This window comes from Mytilus galloprovincialis, chromosome 7 (assembly GCF_965363235.1).
Source record: "Mytilus galloprovincialis chromosome 7, xbMytGall1.hap1.1, whole genome shotgun sequence".
NCBI lineage: Eukaryota > Metazoa > Mollusca > Bivalvia > Mytilida > Mytilidae > Mytilus > Mytilus galloprovincialis.
This window is the reverse complement of record NC_134844.1, coordinates 24,235,226-24,259,101: the sequence shown is the minus strand read 5'-3', so window position 1 is coordinate 24,259,101 and position 23,876 is coordinate 24,235,226. Positions and strand designations below refer to the sequence as shown.

General features: G+C 31.4%; 2 protein-coding genes across 2 annotated transcripts in view; both read right to left on the bottom strand.

The window, feature by feature from the left end:
- Positions 1-131: 131 nt before the first annotated feature.
- Positions 132-20,175, bottom strand: LOC143084162 (uncharacterized). Its single transcript, XM_076260569.1, has 20 exons — positions 20,051-20,175; positions 19,554-19,717; positions 13,048-13,221; positions 11,947-11,989; positions 10,379-10,542; positions 9,926-10,061; positions 8,053-8,216; positions 7,462-7,638; positions 6,793-7,045; positions 6,298-6,467; positions 5,632-5,814; positions 4,986-5,238; positions 4,382-4,545; positions 3,868-4,038; positions 3,221-3,473; positions 2,628-2,791; positions 2,031-2,210; positions 1,361-1,613; positions 631-818; positions 132-145 (listed from the first exon to the last, which is right to left on the bottom strand). Exons 1-20 carry the CDS (start codon positions 20,173-20,175, stop codon positions 132-134), a joined length of 3,393 nt encoding a protein of 1,130 aa, XP_076116684.1.
- Positions 20,173-23,876, bottom strand: part of LOC143084161 (uncharacterized) — a 48,124-nt gene continuing 44,420 nt past the window's right edge. Inside the window, exons 52-57 of the mRNA XM_076260567.1 lie at positions 23,476-23,652; positions 22,820-23,029; positions 22,448-22,490; positions 21,679-21,842; positions 20,523-20,993; positions 20,173-20,309 (exon numbers count right to left, since the gene is read on the bottom strand). Coding sequence (XP_076116682.1) covers positions 20,812-20,993; positions 21,679-21,842; positions 22,448-22,490; positions 22,820-23,029; positions 23,476-23,652 — 776 coding nt within the window. The 3' untranslated portion in view covers positions 20,173-20,309; positions 20,523-20,811. The remainder of the gene's footprint in view (positions 20,310-20,522; positions 20,994-21,678; positions 21,843-22,447; positions 22,491-22,819; positions 23,030-23,475; positions 23,653-23,876) is intronic.

The window sequence follows — 23,876 nt, the reverse complement described above, 5'->3', positions numbered from 1 at the left end:
AGATTATTTCTCATTTTGCATCTCTGTGACTGAGCTAGTCATCTTTTATGTCCATTGAGCTAATAAAAAGTATATGGTCAGCATTTAATGCTAGAGATAGATAAGATAGATTATCCTTTTTTATATGAAATTTATAGTTGGGTTGCTATTTTTCCAACAAGATTTTTAGTAACGACATCAAGTTTAACCAGAAATAAAACATTTCCAAGCTATTCAACCTTTTTCTATAAGAAGTGAGTTGAAACAAGGGGAACTAACTTTCAATTTCATTTTTACTTTCACATCCCTAGTTTTTTTATTTATTTGTAGTTGTTATTTATGTATAATTTAAAACAAAACAAGTTGTCTCTGTTTTTATATCATATGCTACACATTAAATGAAAAGTAATATGTATTTTGCTTGGTAGATACTTTTTGATTTTTTTCTGTCTCGAGACATTTACAAGAAAGTATGTATCCTCAAAATAATGAGCCATTAAAGGCGCTTAATTAGAAAAATTGTCATCTAAATACCAAATTATGTTCCATCAAATTTAAAATCACTTTTGGTGGTGATCTTGATTTTTAAAAATTTTAACATCAGGTGTCATCAAGAACACAATGAACAGAACAGATATTTACAATACTTACCGGAATCAACAAATCCTTTCTGCCATCCACATGGAGTCTTTGGTAGTTTGGTGCCAGATAAGATGTTAGTGTGTATCAGACAGACTTTGGTATTTAACAGACCAGGTAGTCCAGGATCATCAAAGCAGACCTTCAAGTCAAGGTCAACATAGAATGCAGCTTCACCTGGTAAATCTGTTATCTTGTATCTTAATAAATAATAGTATAATGTCAGTCTTACTAAAATATAACAAATCTCTCAAAATTATTTTTTAAAGTAATACAAAGGCAGTTGACCTTAGAATGATTTGGCTATTACAATGTATTTCATGGATTCTATTTTGGTCATGTAGCTCTTCAATGGTTAATATTCTTATGCCTCTTTGGCTTTCAATATTTTTGAAATATCTTTTTAAAATAAGCGTTTAAGCTGAAGGATAATCCAGAAAAGAACTTTGAATACATGAAATTCATAAAGTATTATTTTTTTTGTACATGAAATATTACTGGAACTATATAACATCTTACATTTAAGCTTTTTGTGGCTGAAATTTCTTTATTGTTAATATGATCATATTAAAAAAGAAAAGCAAGGGAAGATAACAATGGGACATTCAAAACTCTAAATCTTTAAAAGCTATAGACAATAATTTTAGATACTTCATACCGTAGCATAGTAAAGACTTTGTAACTATTTACTGTAACTTTGTCATATCAAATTATTTTTCTACCATAAATATATGATACTCACTCCATCTCCATTACTCCTGCTATATGAAAACGTTTGCGTATTCCAAACTCAAAGTCAAGGAGAGAAAATTCAAACTGATATTTCTCTATGCCTATATTTAGTTTGTAGTCACATGGATCTAAGGTCAGGTAGACACTAATTGATTGGTCAATTAGTCCTACATCAACACAGCAGCTTATACCTGTGCAGGTAGAATCTAGGTGACAAACTATGTCATTAGGTAATGTTGGAACTGATATATTGGAACTGCAATCTGCAATATAAGAGAAAATACAATTGCCTTTACAAGGTTTTTATCCTGCAATCTACCTTTGTATTATAAAGATACAGGTCGACAAATGTATGGTGTATGTTTATGGTATCCTGGTATTGTGCTTCTGTTGCCAGCTAATGGTTATGTTCAAGTTTCTGTTTACATATCAGTTCAATTTGGGGTCCTCATTACTGTCCACGTTTTAGTCATGTTGATTTATTAAAACACTAATTTGTGCTTAATACAAAACAGAAAAAAGCTTGGCAAGCCTCACATTTCTCTCTGTTTTTAAAGCTTATCAATACATATCATACTTTATTTCTATTTTTAAACCTAAACAGGATGTAATCTGTGATTATGAAAGTTTGAAAGAAAATGTGATTAAAAAAGTTAAACATATTATAAATTAAATTCTACCAGATTTCCATCCTTGTCCATCAACAGGACTGTATTTAGCTGAGAGTTTATCACAGGAAGGATGTAACATGAAGCCAGCTATACCCAGATCTTCTAACAGTCGTGAAGACATCAGATCAGTCAAATGGCTGGTGGTGTTTGATAATCCTTTGTCAGCCAACCATTGAGCAATACTAAAACCTACAAAATGTGTAATGAAAATAAGTTTAACTTGTTCATATTTTGTTACCATTATAGTACTTGAAGACCTTTAAGTGATTTTTCAGTCACCAAGTTCAGACAATTCCTACAAATTCAGTAAATTTTTACCAGTAGAATAAATTTACATGAAAATCTAAGCAAAATTTAAACCCTTATTTTCTGTTTAACATTTTCTTATTTGTTTTTCCCCCCATCATTTTTTACTAGTTATACATGGTTGCAAAAATAAGTTGAAAAATGATAATAATCCTATCATATGAAGATCTCAAAGAATATCATAAATGATGCTGATGCACAACAATTTCAATGACCAAACAAGAAAATATTCTTTCAAAGTCAAAAATTATTGTTTTTACATTCAAAAGTTTATATTATTCTTTAGAAAACCCAACAAACCTGGTACAGCAAATCCACTCTTCCAGTCACATGGTTGTTTCGGGAGTTTTGTATTCTCAAGTACATTGTAAGAATATCTACAGTCTCCACCACTCTCAAAACATACACTGATCTTAGCATTAAACAGGAACATCTTTTCTGCCTCCAAATCCTCTATCTTGTAACTAAAAAATAATAATATGTTTTCAGGAATGCTTTTTTATATATTTCACATGACTTTACCAATAAATTGAACAAAAGTTAACCTATGATCACTTCCTATTTCACATCGAGTCAAACTGCCACTTTTCTAAATTATGAAAAATCTTGTCTCCCTTGCATAATCATCTTCAAAGAAGAAGATATTGGTGTGTTAATTTTCATAAATAGCAAGTTTAGACAAGAATTCTCAGAATTATGATACATCTTTAATTCAATGCAGTTTTCATTTGTTTATTAATAATTTGCCTTAATTTCGAAATGAAATAGAAGTTGTAGAATAAAAAATATTCCATATTTTGATGAATTTTTATGTGGTCATCATAAAGCAAGTTTTCAAATTTTGTTTTTAAACTCATTAGTTACAGGCATTAGCTTCTGTCCTTTTTTCTTACCTAAGCCTGAACATATTTCCAAGGGAGACTACTTCCCATGTATTGTAATGATAATCAAACAGGGAAACATTTAGAACTAGTTTCTCCAGACCAATACTGAGCTTATAGTGGCAGACATCCAATAATACATGAGCTTCAAATGATCTTCCGAGTAGAGGAACATCAGTACAACACTGGATCCCTGTACAGTATTCTGGTAGGCTACAGGCCATGGTAACAGGTAATGTTGGCATGTTTACAGCTTTTGGACAGGCTGAAAAGGTAATTAAATGTGGAATTTGGAATAGTTCAGTAAAAGAAAATCAACAGGATAAGCTATATGTGATATATCTTCATAGATATAGGAAGATGTGGTATGAGTACCAAATTAGACAACTCTCCATCCACGTAACAATTTATAAAAGTAAACCATTATAGGTCAAGGTATGGCCTTCAACAAGGAGCCTTGGCTTACACTTCATGCATATTTACATTTTACAACATTTACTTTGTTGTGAAAATAATTCTTGTCAAAAAGTCATTCATTTTCAATTTAATTAGAAAAAAATACCTGTTGAAACTCATGTCAATTGAATAAAACAGCTGTAGATGATTTACACAGATCTGGTTACTGATCATAAAAGTAGTCCAACAGTACCAACTTTTACCTGTTTTGTTCCATCCATGTCCATCAGGACTGTAACCCTGTCTCTGACATTGTGTTTTCTGTAGGTAACCAGCAACTCCAAGCTCTTCCATCAGTAGATCTACTCCAAATTGTGGTAACTTTTGACCAAGGCTGATATCTTGTTCCTTCATCCAGTTGGTCAGAGAGAAATCTATTGGGGAATGTATTCATCATTACTCTGCTGCATGTTCTACTAACAACATTTATCAAACCGTAAAAATACTAAATTCAAGGATGTGTGAATATAAAAAAAAAAGTGGAATGTTTTACAAGTGGTGAAATTATGTAAGACTAAAAATCTTGCATTCATATGGATATGTTTCTGTTCCACTCTTTCAAGAATTTTTACCAATCCAATACCTGTCTTTATGCAATGACAAAAACCTTACTATAAGTCCTAATACTTCAAGTCATAAAGGCAATCCAGCATTTTAAATTTCCGAGTTGTTGATATTTCATAAATCTAAAAGACATTTCTATCATTTCATACATACTTGCAATAGAAAATTCTCCACTGTAGTGACAGAAAGGTTTTGGTAATTTGACATTCTTTAGAATTGTTAACTGTACGTCACATGGTTTGTTGGATTCTAGACAGACACTGATATTTACACTGACTACAAATGTCTTTTCACTTCGGAAGTCCTCTATCTTGTACCTGGAAAATATAGTACATAAATGACATGTAGGTAATTGTACTTTTTCATTTTGGTGTAAACAGTATCTAATTGTCATAATATTTTTATACACTTATTAAAACATGTTCTTTCACTATCTGATTGTCTGTATTAAAATATTTTTCATTTCTTTAAATCTTCTATAATTTTTTTTTTTAACATCAAATCATTTTTTTATACATTTTGTGATACTGTGGATTCATTTATTTTCCTGGGTACCAAATTTCGTGGTTTGAGGAAAAATTGTATTTTCATGGATATTTGATTTTGTGGTTTTTCCCGAGTCTGCATACAAGCCAATAGAAATTTTGTACTTCCTTGAACATTTAAATTCGTGGTTCACATGTAACCACAAAATCCAGGAAATTGGTATCCCAGGAATATTATTGAACCAACAGTATATGAATGTTAATTTTCTTACTCTATTTTGGACAGACCAAGGAATGAAAATGTCTCAACTCTCCCAAAGTTAACATTCAACAATGATATGGTCCTGCTGAATTTCTCTACACCCACTGTAAACTTGTTGTCACATGTATCCAGCACAACATAGGCATTGAGTGATAAACCAAGTTTATCCACATCTAGACAGCAGTTTATGCCTGTACAAGTGTCTGTTATATGACACGTAACATTTGGTGGCAGCGATGGGAGGGTAAGCTGTGCTGGACATTCTGAAAAACCAAAATTCAAAGTTATTTTTTGTTGTCCACATATCAAAGTTAGCAAAAAGATCAATAAGACTTGGAATGAGTGTTTTGATTACCTTATAAGCAGGAAACATTTGAAAAGTGATTATCTTACCCAGACATTCATTTCAGGGTGATTATTTGTCTACTTTGCTCCACAGCTCACCATTAAATAAAATGCCCATGAATGCTATTTATAGCTGGATAACTTTATTTGTATTGCTGTATAGAACTATTTAATTTATGTGATAAACAAAAATGCAAACCAGTGTCTTAACAAATCTTTTTTTCTCATTGGAAAATGACAAAATTAATAAATCATGACTCAGAAGATCACACTTTTCCCAAATTGAAAACAGATATATTTCATCAACTTACCTGCACTAACATTCCATCCCTGAGTATCTGAGGGTATATAAGGTGAGGTGTTTCTGTTACACTGTGGGTCATTGAGGTATTCCTCCACTCCAAGTTCTCTCAGTAACTGCTGGACAACATACTGTTGTAACTTAGCTGTGTTGGTTATTCCATTGTTCGTCAACCAATGATTGAGAGAGAAATCTGAAAATTCATGTTCAATACCTTTAATGCTTTATTAAAGAAACTCTTTAAACATATGATAAAACTATTTATTTGATCAAAAATATGATCACATGTTGATTTGAAACAGTTTTCACTGTCTTACATCAGGGAGTACTTAATGTTTATTTTAAGATGCACTCTACTAGTCATATGTTCATTGTTAAACACAAAACATGTCCTTAATATTTAAATATTTGGGAATCTATTTCTAACATGAACTTTAACAGGTGTCTTTTATTTTATTATTCTATGGTGTTGTGTTGCATTATACTCAACATCTATTGTCATTCATCTAAAGTAAGCTAGTTTTTTTTAAATGATACCAAATTTTCAAATTATTATTCAAAACTGTGGTCTTTTTCTGTACTTCACATTACTAACTGGTTACATGTAAAGTTTCATTTGGTGAAAGTACCTTTACTGCACCAGAATGATCTGAATTTAATTAAATAAATTACTCACTTGGTACAGAATAACCCATATTCCAATTACACAGTGGTTTGGGTATCTTTAAATTCTTCAGTAACGGTATATGGACAACACAGTCACTAGGTTTTCTCTCTTCCAAACATATAGCAAACTCCAGATCTAACATAAACATCTTCTCACTGGCTAAGTCATCTATTCTATACCTGTAATAGTATTGAAAATATGATATGAGATGTATATTAACTGTTGGTTTGTGTTTTTCTGATTTTGTTATTGATTTTTTCCTTTTAATTCATTCCAATTCATTAAAATATTTTCTTTGAAGGTATATACATGTAGGTTGAAACCAAAGAGATTAATATTCATTATTTTACTGTTTACATATAGTAGGTTTTTGCCTTTTAATATTGAACATGGCCGCGATATAGCCTTTCTGTGCTAATGCGGCGTAAAGCAAACATCTATCAATCAATCAATACTATTGAACAATATTTATGATTCCATATAAAGAAAATTCTGAAATCTTACTGTAGTTTTATTCCTCCTTGCAAATTGAATGTTTCTTGTTCTCCCCATTTGTAGTTGAGTAGTGATTTTGTGATCTGGAGAGCTTCTATTTTCAGCTCCAATTCATATTTACATGGGTCCAGTGATATCTTAGTGTTGATGGTTCGACCTATGAACTTGACATCCATACAGCAATCTATAGCTGAACAGGTGCTTGCTAGGGAGCAGGACACAGATGAAGGTAAGACAGGTGTTCCTGTTATTACTGGACAAGCTGAAATATTATATGGAAGATAATTATTAAACTTATGAGAAGGTTGCTTCTTGAATGCAATGTTGAGTAAATCCAGCTGATGTTTCTTTAAATAAGTGTGGCAAAAGGTATATATATTCAATTGTGTATGGTAAATATATGAGTGCATGTAAAATAATTGCAAAAATATAACTATTTTTTTACTACATGGTACAAGCAATTTGAAACAAAACTAGCATTTACATATACACTATAGCAATTAGTATTGAAGGTAGCCAAACAAGGGTAATTTGACCCCAGACAGCAATAGAATTTATCTCCCTTTGATAAACATTTAACTTCAGATAACTTTAACAATCAGAAGACAGCTGTTACACTGTGCTACATAAGAATTTGATTTCAACAAAATCGGAATCAACAGAAGTTAGTCTACCTACCTGTACTGTTCCATCCTCCATTAGTTATGATGTAGGGACTAGATGATCTTTGACATTCTGCCATTCCTAGGAATTTATCTACACCCAATGTTTTCATTAGTAATGATGTTGTACCACTTGAAAGACTGGTTCCTAGTTTTTCTCCATGGTTTTCAAGGAACTTCTTCAGGGAAAAGTCTGTAAAACGATAGATATTTTTTTGACAGAGGAAAATGTTTTACTTGTAAATAAATCCTTTGGACTGCTATGCATCTCTATTTTGCATTTTTGTTTATAATTTTTGCTTAGGCATATTGTCTTTAAGTTTCAATGATGCAGTGTTTTGATGTTGCAACAACTGAGCAAGGGCAAGTCTATTATATAGACCTGTCTGTTATGATTGCTACAGTGGGAATTTTTTTTTTTATTAAACTTTTGTTTAAAACCTGTCCTGTACATGTATATTTTCATCATTTGGTAATCACTAGCTAGCTATAGCTTTATACATGTGAAAACCATCATCTTTTTTAAGATTAAATCCAATGATGTACCTTTCTACGTTTTTATCTGAATTACTTTACTTGAATAAATAATATAATCCCTTATACTAACCTGGTATTAAGAAGCCTGTTCCCCAATCACAGAAGACTTTTGGTAACTTTGTATCCTTGAAAACATTCATTGTGAACATACAAGCATTCCCATCTTCAAAACACAGACTGAGATTCAGATTTACTTTGAACTGTTTGTCATCAACCATGTCATCAACAATAAACCTACAAACAAAAAGATCTTTTATTTTCATTTCAGTCAAAGACTATTTAATTTAATTTTAATGTAAGAACAGAGTTTGAATCTCTCCCCATTGCACATATTTTATCTGGATGATGGACTGATGCACTATATTTTTATTTTCCAAGCAATGCTTAGCGCAGGGGGCATAGACAAATATCACATTAGTTAGGATGCTATAAAAAAAATAAGCATTGATCTTTCAAAAGATTTCTTCAAAAGCTGGTCTGATACAGGTTATTGTAGTAACATGTCAATTGCAATGAAATCTAAATGTTTTATTTTATTTTCCATTATGCTGTGTCTGCTAGATTTAAAATATCTTACTGAATTGATTTATTGGTGTTTGCTTTATACAGCCTTAGTACCTTATTGGAATATAATACACAACTTTACTTTTACATGTTTATCTAAGACAACGCAATTATTTTTTCATCTAATTCATATAACACGACAAACTGGCAACAAAAGACATACTAACAATTAACATATTTGGTCCCAAAAGTGAGTTTTCTACACCCTCATACATACAAGAAATTTAAGCACTTACTCAATCCTTACTACATTCATCAGATACTTTTTCTCTAGGGTTCCTACGGTAAAAATAAATAAATACACTTTATTGTATAGTTCCCCTTAAAACAGTTTGGATTTATTTGCAACTTATTATCAAGATAAACAACATTTATTTGTATAATGTATAAAAATGTGTATTAATAACCATAGATCTGCATAAGGTTATTACAGAACTATCTAATTTGTTGTTATCTATTTCTCTCAATTTTTTTAGACAATATGTAGGCAATCTCTATTAAACTTTTTCAATGATTTGCAAAAAAGTGTGTTAATTCTCATCAGACATGGTTGCTTTTGTCAGGACTTTGCAATTTGATATTCAAAGGAAAAGAAGAAAATTTGACATCATAAATAAAATTTTACTTGTGAAAAGCTGAGATCAAACATACCACATAATTCGTCATGATTTTATAAAATGTAAAATTTCTAAATGTACAATTTATTCATTTGTATACTACAGCGGACATTTAAAGTTAATAAAACAAATAAGATTTTACAAATATATTACATTCTCAATTACATATGTGTTTACACATACTCTTACCCCATTTGTAATCAAATAAATCTATTTCCTGGCTGAGTTTCTCGAGACCAAATTTGAGTTTGTAGTTACAAGTGTCTAGATCTACTCTAGCATTGAATGCCCTCTTCAGCACGTCTACCTCCATACAACAACTAACAGCAGTACAGGAATCTCCTATGCTACATCTGGCTGTGGGTGGTAAAGTTGGTAAGGCCAGATCATTCTTACAGTCTGAAATATATACAGTTAATAGTTTTATATCTAGCATCAGAGGATTAAAATGGTATCAGTATGTTTAACTGATGTCAGTTTCATTTCAAATAAGCACATAACAATATATCTTGACAAAAGCATGTATGTAGCCGTTGCAGTAATAAGTCTTTTTGACATTCTGAACGACAATATTATGACTAAATTGCAAAAAAAGCCAAATACCAATTTTAAAGTCTTTGGTTTGTCCTGGCTGTGGTTTGAACCAGTAACCTCCTGCACTCCAAGAAAACATGATAACTAGAGACCACAGAGGTGGTTTAGGACATTTAAATAATCTACAGATACAAACCTGTTTTCCATCCATCTTTACTGGGTGTATACTCATTCAGATGACATGGTGTATCCAGTAGGTAAGATGATATACCCAGCTGATTAAACAGGTTACTCAGGACAGAGTCTGTTAGGGTTTGTCCTATAGACAGGCCAGCATCAGTTACAAACTTCTGAAGAGAAAATCCTGAAAATAAAAAAAAGTGATCATTTTAAAGGATCTCATATAAACTCCAGTAAGTGCATTTACTAATAGTTTATTTTTTATGCTTTCATTTTTTTTAAATCAAAATTATAAATTAAATATATTTATTATATGACTATAAATTTTCTGCTTTATCATTGGCTAAAAGTAAAGGAAATCCTTTTTATAACGTTATATTCACCCAAGCAGAAATCATGAATTTTTGGCATTTTGAATGGTATGTTTTAAAAGGTTAAAATATTCATATAAGGGATTTAACTATAAGTTAATGCCATGCCAATGAATAAATTTTTCAATACCTGGAACAGAGAATCCTGACTCCCAATCACAGAGTATTTTGGGAACAAGAGCATTGTTGAACAGTTCAAAATCGTATAAACAAGATCCAGTGGACTCAAAGCATATGCTGATGTTCAGGCTTACACGATACTGTCGCTCAACCTTCAGGTCATCTATTTTATACCTAAAATAATAAAGTATTTGTGAAATTAGACAATTCAATTTTACTGATGATTGTCATGAAATATTTAAGCATAACCACAACAAGAGGCTGTCACAACGAGAGCAAACCGGATTTATTAACATTTATTTGTGTCCTGGCAATATCACAAGAACCATTACTGATGAATGGTGAAAGTGAAAATCGTCAATATCAAATTTGACCTCCATTTTGTCATCAGTATCAACATATTAAAATTTGAAAAGCTTAGATTGAATGGTTCATGAGTAAATGCAACAACGTGAATGGAAACGCCATTTTACGATCTTTCAAGAACCATAACTCCTGAACGGTAAAAGTCAAAATCGTCATTATTGAACTTGACCTCTATTTTGTCATCAGTAACAACATATTAAAATTTCAAAAGCTTTGGTTTAATGGTTCATGAGAAAATGCACGGACACAAAGGGAACCACCATTTTTCAATCTTTCAAGAACCATAACTCCTGAACCGTAAAAGTCAAAATCGTCATTATTGAACTTGACCTCAATTTTGTCATCAGTAACAGCATATTAAAATTTCGGAAGCTTTGGTAGAACAGTTCATGCATAAATGCACGGACACGACTGGAAACTCCATTTTTCAATCTCTTAAGAACCATAACTCCTGAACGGTAAAAGTCAAATTCGTCATTTTTGAACTTGACCTCCATTCTGTCATTAGTAACAACATATAAAAATTTGGGAAGCTTTGGTAGAACAGTTCATGCGTAAATGCACGGACACGACTGGAAACTCCATTTTTCAATCTTTCAAGAACCATAACTCCTGAACGGTAAAAGTCAAAATCGCCATTATTGAACTTGACCTTCGTATAGTTGTCAGTAATAACATATTAAAATTTTAAAAGCTTTGGTTGAACGGTTCATGAGTTAATGCACGGACAACATTTGATTGCCACCCGCCCGCCCGCCGTACATCCCCAAATCAATAACCGACATTTTTGTCACAAAAATCCGGTTAATAAAATCTAAATGTTTTACATAGTATATATTTTTTTTAGCCATCTCTCGACAAAACTGAACTACTGTTTAAATATTTATTGAGATACTGTTTTTTGTAGATGAAAAAACTACTTATTTATAGTGTATCTTATAAAATACAATTATGGCCCGTACAAAAGGTGAATATCCAAAATTGTCATCATGAAAAGGTTATTTGACTGAGGGCACAGCTCGAAGTGAAATAATTTTTGAGGGTTGATAATTTTGGATATTCATCACTTCTAAGGTACCACAATTGTTTTATTATACTAAACTAACAGTGGGAGGGCCATTTGAACCGATGAAAAAGCACTTACATAACATGTTACCTAATAGAATTGTTTATAATGAATGTAAGGTATTATTACATAAATTATGTACTTACGTGACACGTACAGCTCCTTTCAAATTGAAATGATTTGTTGTTCCTAGAAAACAAAACTTTTATCCTTAACTTAATTTATAAAAAAGTTGAAATTATTGTTCACTAAAAAGATAAGAAAGTTTCATCTTACTTTTGTTTATTTATTATCTGCTGTCTTTAACATTTGCATATTTTAAACTTTTCTTACACTTCTTAAAACATTTTGTTCCCTCTGATAAACAGATTTTCAAAAGTTGTGATCAAATCAGACACCAATATTTTCTGATTGGCCAAAAATTAATTGTTTAATGTCACATAGTCACAAGACCTACTTTACTATTTTGCTGCGAAATGAAAGCAGGATAGGAGTTACCTTCTCATCAAAATTTTATGAAAAGCTTGTTCAACAAGAATTTTCAGTAAATTTTGTGTTTTTTGTGGATTTCGTTGCAACAAGTGAACAAAAAATTTAAAATTTCAACAAATTACAAACTTTCTATACATCTGTATATAATCGTATGATGACTTTGAAAAAACGTCTAAATCTAATATCCACGAAAATGCATGTTTAACTGAATCCACAAATTTTGGTACTCATGAAAATACAGTATAAAGAAATACACCTACCAAATTTATAATCAATCAGACTGACAGGATCCAGTTTAAGTTTCTCAATCCCAACAGTGAACTGGTTGTTACAGGTATCCAGATCTATGAAGGCATGTAAGGATCTTCCTAGGAGATCTACGTCTACACAACAGTCAACTCCAGTACAGTGTGAGGGTATCAGACAAGTGGCCGGTACCTTCAGAGTTGTCATTGGTACATTTAATGGACAGTCTGAAAAAACATATACTAGCAATATATATATAAGCATTAACACAAATATCTCAGTGTCATCAATGGAATTACATGAATAAATAAGTTTATACCTTGAAACAATAAAAAGCAATTACATAGTAGAATACAGGCTGTTTTTTCACACATTAGGGCTATGTCTGTAAAACAGAGAATAACATATGAATGGTTTTGCTGAAATTATTTTTATTTATAACATTATTCAACATAAAAAAGTCTTCAAGATATTATTATTTGTCAAATATTCTTAATATATTACGTTACCTTTCTTCCAGCCATCAACAGCAGGACTGTATTTAGGGCCAGATCTCTGACAGGAGTTCTCCTCCATCAGACTACCTATGCCAAGTTGTTCAAACAGTTTTGAGGCCATGATTCTAGATAACTGTTGTCCTGATGGCAAGTTTACATTCTGCATCCAGGATGTCAGAGAAAAATCTGAAATAAATAAAGTAAATTTAACATCTGTCTGATAGTCTGTGGTCATTTACTGGTACAAGTGAAACAATTACACATTAATTGTTGTAAAATAAATCAGCCAGTTGGTTTTCTCTTTTAGATTTTTTTACAATTTGTAATATTTGTTTTCCATTTATCGCATTCTATTGTCATGATTGTAATTGGTTTGCTCATTGTTGAAGACTGTAAAGTGTCTGTAAATGAGAAATCTTTGCTCTTTTGTCTATGTATAGTTGTCTCATTGAAAATGATAAATTTTCCATATTTTTCATATTGATTGATTGTTTGTAGTTTAATGACCAGTGGCAAATATTTCACACATATTTTAGGATTATTGTAATACATCAAACAATATAAACTGAATATAAGTTCAAAATGTTTCAGAAGTAAATAATTTCTTTTAATATGACAGTTTTAAGTTCGCAGTCGTTCCATTGTGTTGTTGGATTTCTATCATGTTGATTTCTACACCTTATAATATGTATCTCCTTTTGGCTTTTATGCAAGTGAAGATTAACAGGTTAACAGTGGCGGATCCAAAACTTTTTGTTAGGGGGGCCCACTGACTGACCTAAGGGGGAGCCGCTTCAGTCACGCTTCAGTGATTCCCTATACAATCAACCAAATTTTTCCCATAATTGGGGTGCCTCCCCCTGGATTCGCCTATGTTAAACACCAAATAGTTTCAAAATCGTCTGTAATTATAAAATTAATAAAAAGGTGACTTTATTGTCTATCAAACTGATGATGAGGGTGGATTTTAATAACCTTTACTACCCATGAGGGTCTTGCAGAGTCAGCCAATTTCAAACTCAAAATTTAGTATACCTTTTACAGCAAATCCACTGTTCCAGTCACATGGTATCTGAGGAAGGGGTGTGTCCTGTAACAAGATCCAATCAAACATGCTGTTCCCAGGGTCAAATCTAACACTGACATTGAGGCTGACTTTAAATATGTTTTTGTCATCTCTGTTGTCAATGCTGTAACTGTTGGCAAAACAAAGTAATCATAAAAACACATGACAGAAAATATCTTTTGATCCATTCCTTTAATCTTTTTTAATAAATCACCATCAAGGGTTACCAAAAGCTCATAAAATCCAAGTCAAGTTAAGCCTGCATAACAAATGTATGCTCAATCTTATTATTTCCAAAAATCCCAAAATGTATATGCACATAAAAAAAGTCTATTAAATAAAATAGAAAGTTAAGGGAGCTTTTTTTTCAATAACAAAAACTTTATTAAAAGTTATGAAATGGAAGTCAATGTCAGTGTTCTTCCAGTTTTGTTAAAGAAAATTATAAAGTAAATGTACATACTCCATAACAACTGTATCCATAAGTTTATAGCTGTCTTTTACACCTGTATAAAAACATAATAAAAATGTATTTATACCCAACAACCAGAATTTTTCAGATATTTGAAATTCTAACTATTTAAAGTATTTTGAAACTACATTAAAAAAAAAAGCCATAAATGTGTAAGTAAGAAAGCATTCTTATTCTAATTGGTTTGTGATTTGTAAAGCAGGATTTTGATATACTTAAAGAGATTTAAATTTAAATTAAAGCTCTAAAAAAACATTTGTAACATCTTGATACATTAAAGTTTTATATTTTCGTGCTCATTACCTCTATTTTGTGAATGATCTAATCAAGATAACAAGAATAACTTACCCCATGTGTAATCCAAAACAGAAAGATCCATTTTGAGTTTTTCTACTCCAAGAGTTATCTTCCTTGAACACATATCAATATCTAACACAGCATGGAATGATCGTTTGAGGAAATCAACATAAATACAACAGTCAACAGCAGTGCAACTTGATTTGAGTGTACATTGCAAGGGTCCTGATAAAGCTGGTAGGTCTAATTTGCTTGATGGACAATCTAAAACACAGAAAGTTATTCTAAAGCAAGAAACAGAACTTGAAAATGTTTGCTATGTTACTATTATCGAAAAATATTGCAACAAGATTAGTTTTGCTTGCATTGTCAATTTTGATGACATTATTTTTTGCAGCATGTCCTGAAATAAAAATTCATTAGTCTAGCTTGTATTGAATTTGTTGATCAACAATCTCACTTATCTTTCTGTATAATATACTAAAGATTCCTTTATTTTCGTGGGTACCAATTTTCGTGGATTGAGGAAAACTTGCCTTTTCTTAGATATGTAATTTTTGTGGCCAAAGACTGCATACAACCTGATAGAAAAATTGTAATTCGTCGAACATTTGAATTCGAGGTTCACCTGTACCTTCTAAAACCACGAAAATTGGAATACAACGAATATAATGAATCCACAGTAAAGAGTACTTCCTAATTGAATTAACCAAAAATAACATCAAGTAATCATTAAATATCACTAGAATTTACTAACCATTTTTCCACCCATTTTTAGAAGGACTATAGGTTGAGCTATGTCTATCACACTGTGGACTTTCTAAGTATTCTGTAACACCTATCCTTTCTAACACCTGGGAAATAACATTGTTGGATAATTGGTTGGATAGTGAGAGACCCTTCTCCTTCAAGAAATCTGTCACTGAAATTCCTGTAATATAACAATGTACAATGTTAAAATTTGTTTACATGTATGATGAGAAATTTAATATAAACTTTTATAATGTATCATTCAGTGTGTTTTCTTTTCAAACCATCCTCTCACCAAACTTCCAATATGTCTAACACAATTGCCAATGAAGATTTGTTTCAATTTACAATAAGGACAATAGATAATATTTAAATCTATTCAAGTTTTGAAAAACAGAATTGCAAAACACAAAAAGTGATTTTTACCCTGCTGTCTATTCATTTGCAACATATGAGTTTGAATGTCCTCTGGTGTCTTTAACCAATCATGACTTTTAAATAAATAAATGAGTGACTAAAATTTTTGTTTACCTGAGAAATCAACATTCCAGTCACATCCAATCTTTGGCAGGTACATTTCATTAAATATTTCCACATTGATGTCACATGACCCTGGCTCTAGACAAACACTGAGGTTCATGTTCACCATGTATTTCTTCTCATCAAACAGATCATATATGGAGTAACTAATAAAAGTATCGAAGAATATTTGAAGTCATTTTATTTGCAAAGTTTCATATTATTTTTTTCATATTTTCCTTTTTTCTTAATTCATCAAAATGAAGTCGCATCATTGATGATCAAGTTTCATTTATTTACATTTTTATTCATTTTCATATCAATAACACTGGCTAAAACATTTTTTGAGAGGGAAATCAAACATATTTAATCTTCTACATATATTTGAAGTCATTTTCATTTTGATCTTCACTAGGAATTTGCTAAGACAAAAAAGGGTTTAAATATTCAAAGATGTATATGAACATGTTGAGCAATATCAACTTGGAACAAATTAAATTAACTGAAATTAACTTTTCCGGTAAATATGAAACCTTAAATATTGTCTGAAGCTTGTTTTAAAAAGAATGTTTCAAAACCGTTTGTGTGATTACAAACTTACTCGACTGTAATAATACTGGCTAGTTTGGCATGTTGTACAGCACCTGAAAGGTACTTAACAACATTATGCTTTTGTATTCACAAATTAAATAACCCTTTCATTTACTGTCCCATTTAAAAGACATTTTAATCAACTGGAAAAAAATTCAATGTATATATATGTGAACAAATATCAGAATTAACAGGGTAACAGAGTGATAGAATCTGTGTTTTTCTACGCATGAAAATAATGGTGAATGTGTCCATGGGACACAGATGAAGACCCACTTGCATACAATGTTATAAAGGGACATAACTCAAGATCTGTATAAATGACGTTACCAAAATTTGTACTTGATCTGAGTTTTGTGGTAATAAGCATTGTTTATAAGATTCATAACATTTTGTTGAGGTAAACTAAAGTTAGAGAACAGAGACCAATATTTCAGCAATGTTTCCATTGGTAAAGGGAAATAAATCTAGAACAATAAAAGTGACACTATCAAAATTCAGACATAATCTGTGTTTTGTGGTAATAAGCATTGTGTGTAAGTTTCATAATATTTGGTTGAGGCGGACTAAAGTTAAGACAGAAACAAAAATTTTTGCAATTTTTCCATTTGTCCCTTTGCATAACTCTAAAATGGAAAAAGTGACTATACCAAAATTCAATAACTTGACTTGTGTTTTGTGGTAATAAGCATTGTGTATAAGTTTCATAACATTTTCGTTGAGGCCAACTAAAGTTAGAGGACGGATTAAAGGGTACTAATTCTCTTGGACGACATGAAAACAGGGAAATCAACAAGCTTATAAGGTCTTGTATATGGTAAATTTAATGTTAATTTAAAATTCTTTTTTAAAATAGCAGTTGAACTAAATATTTAAGTTATAACCCTGAGGTGTTGAAACATGAAAACATTTTTCTTCAAATATATGTGTTTCCCATAACCTATAATTTTCTCTGTTTCTAAAGGGATAGCATGCAAATCATAGTTATATCACAACTAAACAATTTCAAAGTGCAGTTAATACAAGCATACCAAATTTAAAGTTGAGGTATGAGACATCTATTCCAAACTTTTCAATTCCAAGCTTGATTCTGTTTGAGCAGGCATCCAAGAAGATGTAAACATGGAAGGATCTACCGATGGGTTTCACATCCACACAGCATTCAACACCAGTACAATAGTCTGGGATGTGACATGTCAATGGTCCTGTCAGCGCTGGCAATGATAAATCTACTGGACAGGCTGTAAGTATATTTAAATTTTTAATGCCATTTGTACTTTCAATAGCCAATGTCTTCCTTTTTTCCATGATTTTAACATAAAGCTGACATGGATCCACGTAAAAATGTACAAATGTACTTTTTTTCACCATTTCATAATATATATTGAACCTTGATAAACCAAAGGAGATTTAGTCAATAATTAAATACTAGTTGTTGATTCAAAAATATTTGCTATGGAAAACATTTAAATCCATAAGGATAATATAAAATTACGTTGCATGCATTTTCCTACACAAGATTGGCATGAAAATTTCATTGAAAAACAAGTCTGTAATTTAGAGAAAACAAGTGAAACTGCGAGCTACTGCTCACTGATGATACCACCGCCCAAATACTTGATGGTAAACAGAAAGTTGTTGAGTTATGAATCTGAAAATGCATCAGACGGCATAGCTGATTTATATAAACCATGAAATCAAATTCCAGAAATCCTTGTAATGAAATGCCTGAGAAAAATGTGACAAAAATTATCAACTTGGATGTTATGTGTAAAATGTTGTAAGTGTTGGGTAAATATGAAGTTGTTGAGTGCTTAACAAGTTTGAAAACTTAAGTATTGAAGGAAAAATATCTATCCAGGCTGTTATACTTACTCTTATTCCATCCATTCACTGCTGGACTGTAAGGGGACATCATCCTGTCACATGGCTTCTCCTCTAAGAATTGGGATATCCCCGACTTTTCTAATAACAGGTCAACAGCATAGCCAGGTAGTTGATCCAGTATATTCAACCCTACACTCTGAGTGAAATTCTTCAGAGAGATGTCTAAATAGAAAAAGAATATTTGAATAGGAAACATTAAATACAAATTTCAATACAAATCGTAAAATGAGTTGTAAACTATAAGGTCTGTGAATCAACAGATGTTGTTTGAAGTATGTCAGACATTGTCATAGATGCCAACCCCCTTTTGACACAATCAGTAACAAACTATCAAATTTTCCGTATTTTTGAAAAGTTTTCAGTAATCATTCATAAACGTGCATTTACCAATAAAAATTACTGACGAGTGGTTGCAAAGTGATGTACACTAAAATTTGTCATTAAACATGTTGTCTGTAGTATGTATTCCATTCATTAATTGTTCAGATGTTCTCGACTCAAACATTTTCGTTTTGTCAAGGAGAAGTAGAGAAAGGGGGAAAGCTAATTAATAAAATGCAAGTTTGCCTCTTCGGAAGTCAGTTGGTTACCCAACAATAAGTTGATAACTCCCGAGAAACCGGAAGCATTACATTGGCGTTTCCTAAATACTAGACCAGGACGGAAAAGTAATGATAAAAATCCGTGTTTTACAAAATTGAACGTCGATGATTGGGAATCCGTAACTATTCGACTTTGACCGTAATAGCGTAGTTTTTATCGCAAAATCGGAAAAACTACGGAAAAATCGTAATGGTTGGCATCTATGCATTGTCAAAGTTATTCTAGGAGTCTAACAAACAAATCTTTTAAAAGTTGACCTTGAAATTATACATGAACAAAAGAACCAAGAAAATTATACAAAAAAGAACTTTAATTTCACAGTAAGCATTTTACCTGGGAAAGAGAATCCACTCTCTAGGTTACATAATGGTTTAGGCAGTCTAATTTCTTCTAAGATTGGAATTGATTTTGCACATGGTTTATTAGCTTCGAAACATATACTGATATCAACACTGACAAGGAACTGTTTCTCTCCCTTTAAGTCGTCTATAGAATATCTGAAAATCATTGAAATAATAATAAGAAAAGTGATAAGCTGATATGCTAAAGAATCACAACTTGAATGTCAAGTAAAGATGGAAAAATGCATTTACTGCACAATTTAGAGATATACACTAAAGTATGACAAACTTAAGTTGCTAAAAAAAATGTATTTTTAAAATTAGCATCAACTGAAAATTAATACCTTAAAAGATGTATTTTGGTTATTTTTTTTCTTAGGGTTGCTATCTCATTATTGTTTACCCAAATCTCCCTTTGTCCATACTAAGATGTAGGATTTTAATGACAGCCTCTTTAAAATATATTTATTTGACATTATTCATACTAACCCAACTCTAAACACATTCATTAAGTTGAAGCTTTCTTTCTTCCCAAATTCATAATTCAGCAGTGACTGGTTGAATGTTAGCTTTTCTATTCCAGCTGCAAATTGGTAGTTACAGGCATCCAGCATAACAAAAACATCAATAGATTTACCAATCTCCTTAATCTCAACACAGCACTGGATCCCTATACAGGTATCAGTCAATTGACAAGTTAGGGGCCCAGATAATGTTGGCAGTCTATATGGAAGGTTCAATTTACATTCTGTAAACAAAGAATGTAGATAATAGAAGATAATAAGTAAAAAACTTTTGTGACTGACCAAAATTAACCAATAATGTAAATGCATTTCACATTGTTGTGACTTTATATCGTACCATTATTCCAGCCATCTGATTGTGCTGAACTAAATGGAGATAAATGTCTGTTACAGGGCGTGTCCTTTAAGTAAGGAGTTATTGTGACTTTATATCATACCATTATTCCAGCCATCTGATTGTGCAGAGCTAAAGGGCGTTAACTGTCTGTTACAGGGCGTGTCCTTTAAGTAAGGAGTTATTGTGACTTTATATCATACCATTATTCCAGCCATCTGATTGTGCTGAGCTAAAAGGAGGTAACTGTCTGTTACAGGGCGTGTCCTTTAAGTAAGGAGTTATTGTGACTTTATATCATACCATTATTCCAGCCATCTGATTGTGCTGAGCTAAAAGGAGGTAACTGTCTGTTACAGGGCGTGTCCTTTAAGTAAGGAGTTATTGTGACTTTATATCATACCATTATTCCAGCCATCTGATTGTGCTGAGCTAAAGGGAGGTAAGTGTCTGTTACAGGGCGTGTCCTTTAAGTAGGGAGTTATTCCTAAGGCCTCCATCAACTGATCTAGTAGTAATCCTTGAACACTTCCTATGATGTTATTTTCAGCTAGGAATTTGTCCAGTGAAAATTCTACAAAATAATAATAAAAACATTAAGAAATCTATATATAATGTGTATATTCTAAAAAATAATACATAACAATCTGTGACTGTTCACAAGCAAGTCTTATGAGTCAACTACATTGAATTAGTAATTATGGAGAACAAAAGGTTGCTCAATAGTATGGTCTTATCTTATATAAGATGGAAGACTGATATATGTGTAAAGTACAGTAGCAAATACTACAAGAATAATGTGTTTTGTCCCAGAACAACAAGCTGAATCAAATTTTCAAAGTTCTTGCTCAAAACACAGTAATTTGACTCTGAGCTAATTACCTGTTTCGTTTGCTTAGAAAGTTAAAGTATCTGTTTTGACCATGCCAGCATTACATACTACAGACCGGCATGATATAACCAGACCACTGTGGTAACGCTTAACAAAAATAGGACACAAAGTGATTGCAAAGACCCTGAATATTTGACAGCACTGTATACTGATCCCATTTACAACCCTATGATGATGATCTAGATGGTTACCTTACACGGCATAGTTTGAATTCTTAAACTTTCCTTCAACAAAATCCTTTCTAGAGCACTTTGGTAATGAAATATTATTAACTGTAGTAGATCTGATACCAGTTTATGAATTATCTAAGCTTAAAAAACTTTGTATTCTAAAACATTGTACAACATCAAACATTCTATTAACTTACCTGGTATTTTGAAGCCACCAGACCAATCACATCCTAGTTTAGGTAGTTTGGTGTTTTGGAAGATTGGTACAGAAACCAGACAAGCTCCATCCTGTTCCAAACAAACACTCATATTCATGTTTAACATATACTTCTTCTCAGCATTCAAATCATGGATTGTAAATCTGGAATAATATTTGAATGGAGAATGGAAGAAAGCCACATGCCAGTTAAAAAGTCAGACAAACATTAACAATTTAAATGGTACAAGTTTACAAGTAATTAAACCAGGTACTGCTAATCATGTTTGCTGGTATAACTCATAATAGAATATTTGATGGCTGCAAACTGATATTTCTTAAGTCCATAAATCCAATAAATTGTAAACTGCAATCAGTAAATATTGAACAAGTAATATAAGAAAAAAGAAATTTACCATAATTTCTAATATGCGAATACAACATATAGTAAAACTTGATTTTAAATTACTTGGAAGTGATCTGCATCAACAGAATATTCTGATAGCATCATTTGTTAAATTGATGTACTGTAATTTTAACATAGTCCAATTGAAAGCAATATCGATTTCAACTTTCATAAAAGTTTATGTGATTGTTGTCATTTTAAAATGTCTTTTTTTTTTTCATTTTAGGCTTTTCAGTATGTTGAACCAACAAGATAAAAGCATCAGCATTTATAAATAAAGTTCAATAAAAATCTATATTTTTCAGAAAAGAAAACTTTCAAAATTTTAACACTGAAATATATTTAAAACAGTTATCATACTTACTCTAATCGTATAACATTAAGCAATGAGAAAACCTCTTTTTTACCTGAAAATAATTGAATTTTCAAAATAGTACTATAAAACATTAATAAATTTTCTTAAAATCTACCAATTAATCAAGAACAAAAAATGAAAAGTTCTGCATTTATATATCTAATAACGTGACAACTGGTGTTTGTAACTATGTAAAATTTCTCAGCTTGAACGAAAATTACATACTATAAATTTGTTCAAACATTTAATCTGGAATTCTGGAAAAAATAACTATAAAGTACCAATTCCAGGGAAATAAACAAACAAGTATAAGAACCAAACACGAGATATATGAGATCAAATCAAATTCAAATTATATATAAACAAAAATAATATAAATACCCCATTCATAGTTTGACAGCGAGATATTGAAGCTCCTTTTCTCTATCCCCACACTGAGTTTCCAGTTACATGCATCCATTAGTGCATATGTACTGAAGGACTTTCCTATCTTTCCAACTTCTATACAACAGCTTATTCCTGTGCAGTAATCTGGGATATAACAACTCACAGAGCTGTGGATCTTAGGGAGTGTCATATTCAGGGGACAGTCTGCAAAAAAAAAAGAATTAGAAACTCAGTCACTAGTCTATTAAAAGCAATTCAATACTGCTTTCAATGAAGTGCTTTCAAAATAATATTTTTTCAGAAGATTTCCTTTGTTTAGTCTTGATTGTTGTATTTGATGTTTGTGCTTTCTTTAAATAAGATTATTTTCAATAAACAAATCTATAAAAGAACAAATTACTAGCAAATTCAACCTATATTTACTTTAAAGAGCACTGCATGTTGAATTTACAATGCTACTTTAGGTTAATAATCTTTTTACTGGTAATAAAAAAAAAAAATTTAAATAAATTTTTATGAGCAAGTTTTAACTACTTAAATCCATATAATCTTTACAAGACTAAAATCATTGCCTTCATAATACTAGATATTTTAAAAAGGCTCAAGTAATGCAATCTTCTGGAATATATCAGCTAACACACATTCATTACCTTGAGAATTCCAGCCATCAACAGTTCCAGCAAATACACCTGTATATCTATCACACTGTTCCTCATTCATAAAGGGAGATAATCCTAGTTCATCTAGCAATCTGTTAGCTAGGGCTGTAGACAAACTCTGACCTAACTGTAATCCTTTGTCTTTCATCCATTCAGACAGTGACACATCTTAAAGTAAATAAAACATATAAAACTATGCACTCTTTATTTATAAGCTTGACTTTGGAGGGAAGATTTCATAGTAAATACTGGGTAGATGTTTTTATGATGGAGTAGTATTGAAGACTGGTGTTGCAAAGTGTTGTTGCCATCCTTCCATTTCAATTTATAAACATAAATGAAATGCTCTTTGGTCTGGTTGTTGTCTCTTTGATACATTCCCCATTTCCATT